General features: G+C 28.9%; 1 protein-coding gene across 7 annotated transcripts in view; it reads left to right on the top strand.

The window, feature by feature from the left end:
* LOC144962707 (transcription factor AP-2-alpha-like) overlaps positions 1 to 7,500 on the top strand; it is a 180,610-nt gene that overhangs the window by 107,672 nt on the left and 65,438 nt on the right. For 2 of the 7 annotated variants that reach the window (XM_078895885.1, XM_078895888.1), the window contains exons 1-2: positions 1 to 1,094; positions 6,922 to 7,500. The exon at positions 1 to 1,094 is cut by the window's left edge; the exon at positions 6,922 to 7,500 is cut by the window's right edge and continues 26 nt beyond it. The exons of 4 other annotated variants lie outside the window; for them this stretch is intronic. In XM_078895885.1, coding sequence (XP_078752011.1) covers positions 1,082 to 1,094; positions 6,922 to 7,500 — 592 coding nt within the window. In that variant the 5' untranslated portion in view covers positions 1 to 1,081. Of the gene's footprint in view, positions 1,095 to 6,463 lie in introns of all 7 variants that reach the window. One more of the 7 variants, XM_078895886.1, reaches the window with a different exon arrangement.

The following is a 7,500-nucleotide window of genomic DNA, read 5'->3' on the forward strand; positions in this document are numbered from 1 at the left end:
GAGATTTTGTAATTCGATCGCTTCATTACACACACGATACAACACGGTGATATGTGTCTCGATGATGCATCATTTGCTATCGTGCGTGCTCGTCTGGCGACTCTAACCAACGTTGACAAAAGTAAAAGACTCAATGCATTTTGCATCATTTGCCTTTAGGTGAACACTTACTACTCAGACAACACTCGTATTCTCAAACTCAACATTACCTGCGTCGATTTCGCTCCAGGACCAAGAGTTACTGTAATCTATCTGTATTGATAACATCTCTAAATATCACTATATGTTTAGTTGATACTTTATTTCTCAATCAGCGATTGCGCGTGTGTTGTATGTGTCATACTATTAGTTATTACTTATTAGCAATACATCTCAAGGCTCTCTCTAGGCTTCAGTTGTTTACATAGTGAGTTTCATTCGTGTGTGGCCGGCGACAACCAATGTGTTTGTCCTCTCTCCATTAGTCAACGATCACTCACTCATATCGATTCATACATTTGTGTGTTTTACCATTTATCGGATTGCTCTTCGTATTACTATTACTAGCGATAGTGATAGTAACATAGACAGACTGCTAGGTAGTAGTAGATATAGAAATATATCCAGATGGATTGACGAAATCGTCAAAAATTTAAGATAAAATTTCTGTGTTCACCAATATTCAAAGTGAATTGTGTATTTTCTGAGGATTTTAAATCTGATTTTATGTGATTTGTGACTAGCTATAACTTGATTCTACTTAACTTCAGTGACGACCTGTTTTTTTATAGCGAGTTTTTATGTTATTATTTCTATATTTTATTTTAAAATCAATATAAATAATCGTTAGTTGTTCAGGTTGAAGTTCTTTTTTTTTTTAAAAATGAACATTCGCCGTTGAACTTCTTGTGTGGATTATAAAAATGTGATATTTCATGGACGTCAACATAAGTGGAAATTATGTTTGTTTGATTCACGGATGTGCTGCTGTCACTTTGGATTTTAGAAATACACACATAGATACTCACGTCATCATAGTGCTGTCCATATAATTTATCATTTTCAACTAGAATTTCAAAAGAAGTTATAAAACTTGTTTAAAATGTCCGATTCAAGTAAGTCCTAATCATATTTTTTATCTCTCTAACAAATCGCTGGAAAAAGCTACTAAACATTAAATTTTTTTGTCATTCTTGTTAAGTATACATGTATAATAAGTTGAAATAAAGATGTAAACAATCATGATAGATCATAGATAAAATAAACAGATGATTTTATAGATGATAAATGAAAAAAAAAACAACCTTAGTTATTATTTATATTGTTTTGTTTTGTTTTGTTTTTATTTAAACGTCTCAAATCAAATCAAATCATAACATTCTTCGTTATAACAAGTTATGTCTACCTTGATAATATATTTTTTTAAAAGATTGCAGATTAAGAAATATCACAAAAAGAATAGAAAAGTTTCAATCAGTATAAGCATAATTCTTAGATGATATTATGACCTAATTCATAATAATCAACTCTTCTGATCCACAAATTTGATATTTAAATTTTATGATTCTGATTTATCTGAAATATTATAAGAAATTTTACAGTAATGTCGATTATTTATTTACGAGCAAATTTCATGATAATTTATTAATAACGTGCTCTTATTTGTAGGTCTGATAACCCAGTTTTTTTATGAGCTCATTGTTGTAATGGAAATCTAAATTTAAAAAAAAATATGATGTAAATTATTGTCCATTACAGCAATGTTAAACTAGGCCCATAATTGCGTTTGGATGTCAGACCTGCATATATGTAAACGTCGGATGAATACAACAACAATTACAATAATATATTCATTTACTAACACACGTTTTTGTTACTACCATCAATGTTAATTGTTCATTGGAATTGATTTTGAATACAATTTTGTACTAATAATACATAAGAGGTAACGAAGTCAAGAGGTAAATTATGGTAATGCCCAAAAGACGGGGATAATTTTATCTTATCCCTATACTGGTCTCGTCATTGTCACTAACATCAAAAATATTATTGTTTTGTCAAAAATGATTGTGTTCTGTGCATCTGCTTGAATTTACTATGCTTTTGAAACAGGATGTTTTTAAAAAACAAAACAAACAGCATTGGTAGAAGGTCTGTCCTTTTTGGTTTATTCAAATTAGTTTCATAATGCGTGTGTTATGTTTACACTAATAGTTGTTATAAACAAAGTTCGTAAGAGTTTATTTTTTTTTTTTTAAAATCATTTGAAATTAAAAAAGATATAAAGGATGATAAAGATTTAAAAAAAAAACAAACAACATACGAAACAAAAACAATATAGTTTGCAAAGTTTGATACAATTTAGGCATAGGGAGCAATGAATATAATAAATAATCAGATTGTTTTGACTTTCAAATTATTCAAATGATCGCAAATTTTGACTGTTTATCTCATCAACGATTTGATCAATAGAATTCTTATTAATGTTGTGAATATAATAAAGCAGATTAATAAATGTTTAGTTTGAAATTAAAATTTTAAAAAGAAATTCTCACGGCTTAAAAAAGAAATCAAACAAACAGAATTTCTTAAATACTTCTTTTCAGTTAAAAATAAATACTTTTGGCATTGCTAGTTTATTAATCGTCATTTTCAATCATTTTCATTCTAAATTCATTTTTTGAAAAATTACATTTATTAAGTTATATATTCAGTTAAAAATAATTTTTTTTTGGGGCATTGTCGACATATTCAATAATAATAATAATGATAATAATAATAATAATAATAATAATAATAATAATAATAATAATAATAATAATAATAATAATAATGATAATAATAATATAATAATATTAATAATATTAATAATAATAATAATGATAATGATAATGATTATAATAGTAATAGTAATAATAATATTAATGATGATGACAATAGTTATAAAATAACATTTGCAAACGCTTAAATTTTTTAATCATTTCATTCCAAATTCTACACCAAAGTTTATTCTTCTCTGTACTTCATACAATGACCTACTGCCAGAAATGCTAGTGTTTTGTTTCTCTGAGGTTACCTGAAATCAGTCAAGCGTGAACGTGACACATTAGGGATTATATTGACAAAATGTGTAGAGATTTACCATAAGACCGAAACAAACGTATATTATGTTACGATATATATATATATATATATATTATATATATAGATATATAATAGTATTATTTATATTGTATTTGCATCATAATGTCATTTTGACTATCTAATATACAAAATTCGGTCAAAATGACATTATGATGCAAATACAATATAAATAATACTATATTATTATATCCCATACTATTAGTGACTCGTTATCATATTATTCAATGTTTTCAGTATTATTATTATTTCCATCTGGTCTAGCTAGGAAAGACTTAATTGTTTATTTATTTATTTATTTATTTATTTATTTATTTATTTATTTATTTATTTATTTATATATTTATTATTTATATATAGCCTATTTATTTATTTATTTTATTTATTTATTTATTTTATTTATTTATTTATTTATTCATCATCCATTTTTCGTCTATTCGTTGACGATATAATATTTTGAAGAGGTCAGAGGTCAGCAGCAGGTAGTCAATCTGTTCATGCAAACACGAAAGCTGTTTGAACTCCTACAGTTTCCATCTTCATCACCAGCCTCTAACCCTCTCCTTACCACCTACAGCAAAATCGTCACAGAATTTGTTCCGATACAATATACATTATTTTTCTTATTCAGATTTATTTTGTACATCACAAACTTTGAAGAATGAGGATGATCTTTGTTTACTTTATAATAAGAACATAGAGTTGTTTTGTAGAGAGTCTGTTTGAGTTAAAGAATCAATGCTTCTGATAGGTAAGCCTGACATTTTGGGAAAATACTGTAAAATGGTCGGTAAGGAGAGAGTTAAAGTGGGTGTAATTTTATGAGCTTGCAATGCAATGATAATACAAAAATAACATGTTTACTGTAAAAGTAATAAAATTTGAATGTTTTTTGGTATTAATAATAATAATAATAATAATAATAATAATAATAATAATAATAATAATAATAATAATAATAATAATAATAATAATAATAATAATAATAATAATAATATATAATAATAACATTCAAATTTTATTACTTTTACAGTTAACATGTTATTTTTGTATTATTATTATTATTATTATTATTATTATTATTATTATTATTATTATTATTATTATTATTATTATTATCATTATTATGATGTCGGATTATGACAAATGTTCACAGTGTGACATGGTTAACGAAAGGTCTCTCAGTTATTTAATATAACTGAATTTTAAATTTTTTATAAATTATTTTTCAAAATCAGTTACCTTTAATAATTTATTTTCTTGGATTTTTGTTATATTATGTATATCAAGATAACTTTGTTTGTTCTTGAGGGGGGGGGGGGGGGGGTGTCCTGATAGGTCAGTTGGTAGAGCGCTCACTTCATACGTAAAGGGACCAAGTTCGATCCTGGGTGCAATCGAGATTTTTTTTCTGTTCTGACCACCTTGTCCACCTACCCAGCAGTGAATGGGTAGCTGGTTCTATTAGATCTGATGGAAAGTACTTTACATCCTATCTAAAGGGTAGCAATCGATTGCTATGGTCCATTTCACGCCATAGAAACCGGGATAAGCCCAGGCTCCATGGGCCTCATGGCTCTGAAGGACTACTTTGACTGTTCTTACGTCACTTTTCCATCGGAGAGACTACCTTTCTTTGCTTCTTTTTTTTTTTTTAATTTCTTTCTTTTTTTTTTTTTTTTTTTTTTGGCATTCCAATTGCAATGTTTTATATAATTATCAAATAATGAATGAATGTCTTCGATATAACCGTGTTGCACTGTCTATGACTATGAATCAATTATTATGTGACCTATCGTCTAGAAACGGTACTGTTATGTCGGATGGAATCTGATGCAAGCCAGGGGTTTGTTGTTGTTAAATTTTATGGTTAACTCAACTCATGAATCGTCCTAGCTTTTTGACTTTTTAAATTTTGAAAATATAGATGGTTTAATAAATAAATATATACATAAATAAATAAATGAATATATTAGTAAATGAATAAATAAAAAAAAATTGATAAATAGATAAATAAATATAAATAAATAAATAAACAAATAAATGTTTTTTATGCTTGAGCAAGATGAAAAAAATAATAAAAAATGTAATTAAAATCCTTAGATTTCTCCATTCTTATCATTTTCATTTTTAACTCCAATTTCTGCATGTTGACCATTCGGACATCTCACCATATTGACGTGACAGGGTATAAATGTGACTATTCGTCTCAAAACGGTGATACGACATGGTGTTATGTCCGAGTCCGATGATTTTTACATTAAAACTTTCAGCTTAAACTCTTCAAAATGGAGTGTAATAATTATCACAGGAGAGACTGGTTTATAGTCTATTATTATTGGCAGGTATAAAACTAACGGAAGGGGATTTTATTATTATTATTATTATTATTATTATTATTATTATTATTATTATTAGTAGTAGTAGTAGTAGTAGTAGTAGTAGTAGTAGTAGTAGTTGTAGTAGTAGTAGTTGTTGTTGTTGTAGCAGTATTATTATTATTATTATTATTATTATTAGTAGTAGTAGTAGTAGTAGTAGTAGTAGTAGTAGTAGTAGTAATTGTTGTTGTTGTAGCAGTATTATTATATTATTATTATTATTATTATTATTATTATTATTATTATTATTATTATTATTATTATTATTTATTTATTTATTTATTTATTTATTTATTTATTAATATTATTTGTAATAGTAATAGTAGTAGTAATATAATTATTATCATCATTAAATGAACTATGAAACTTTGGAACAGTACCCGTTATGAATCCAAAAGTGTTTCTTCTATAGACAGCGGGTTGAAAATAATGCTTGACAAAGAAATTACATTCAAGTTCATGTATAATTATGATTAAACTTTAGATAAAAGGGTATTCAAACATCAGCAGTTTTCCTCCTTAAATAACCCTTTAGGTGATATAATCCATAATGTATTACAAAATAACATTAAAAACCTTCATTCCAGTGGGTGATTGATCGTCCATAACTTTCTAGACTAAAAAGTTCAATTTCTCAATTTCTGATCAATTCTGTATCAAACTCAATGTTCTTCATCAAATCCATTCCGACATGGTACCAGGTTGACATGATAGGTCACAATTTGATGTACATACTAACTCGATGTGCACCTATTTGCAGGTCTGATAGCCGAATGCAATTATGACGGGCTTGTTTTATTAACCTTGTTGTAATCGACAACTTTTTGCGTTGGGTCGAGCGAGAGGATTCACATTACAACAATAAGCCCATAAAATATTGGGCTGTCAGACCTGCAAATAAGTACACGTTGACTAACCCATAGCATGCCTTGTTCTACATTGATGTTATATCTTATTACCAGAGATAATAAATATTGAATGACAAAATTCGACCTTGGGAGACAATTCTACAATGAACCATTAATAATAATCATAACAATAATAATAATAAACTTTGTTTATCGTTCTTTTGGATGCGGAACGTAAACAATTTGTGGCCGTTGTGAATATTAACATGTTATAAAATGACGAATCGATGTTGATTTTAATATTTTTGTGTCCTAACCTTGCAACCATTCACGGTGCTCAAGGTACCAGGGATTTTGTTCACATGAGATAATAAACAAGAACAACATTCAATGGTTAAAACATAACAAACCATCGTTCATCTAACACCAGTTCTTACTAAAACAAAACCGTCAACATTAACAATACTGTAATTAAAATTTTCATAAATAAATGGCCACGTGATAATTACGTCATCATCATGTCTTCACATCTCTATCCCACCACCATCACCACCAACTTCCGGTGTCTTCAGAAGACTTCGGGATGTCTCTTGCCGTAGTGCACGGGGCCTCATCTCTGCAAAACGGAGCATCAACTTCCAAATTCTTCAATGATAACAACGGCGCTGAAAACAATAACATCAACCGCAATAACCATAGCCATATTCATAACGGAATCAACGGCAATAACTTTTACCACACTGACAGCGGTAACAGTAGTCTCGTCACAAACAGCTCAGGCAGTATTTGCAGTGCTGGAAGCCTGGAAAGCGCTGAAGACTTTTCAAACTCCCCGCCTTTGCAAGAAAATAATCACTTTCTCCAACAAAATAATCAACAGCAACACCACCATCATCAACAGTTGCAGCATCACCATCAACTCCAACATCAACAACAACAACAACATTATAATCAACAGATTAATTTCGTTGGCGCCAGTAACGCCATATCTAAATCCGAATCGCTGCCTTTGAATTCTGTGACTCTTCTGGGCCTTCCCAATTCTAACGGAGGACCTTCCATCCCAGTTTCCCGTGGAGTACGTCAGAACGGCATAAGCAGGAGGAGTCCCATTGATCTCGACCAACCGTCGACGTCAGCTATGCCGTCTG

This window comes from Berghia stephanieae, chromosome 1, assembly GCF_034508935.2.
Source record: "Berghia stephanieae isolate SIO BIC M18660-M18661 chromosome 1, UCSD_Bste_1.3, whole genome shotgun sequence".
Taxonomy (NCBI): domain Eukaryota; kingdom Metazoa; phylum Mollusca; class Gastropoda; order Nudibranchia; family Aeolidiidae; genus Berghia; species Berghia stephanieae.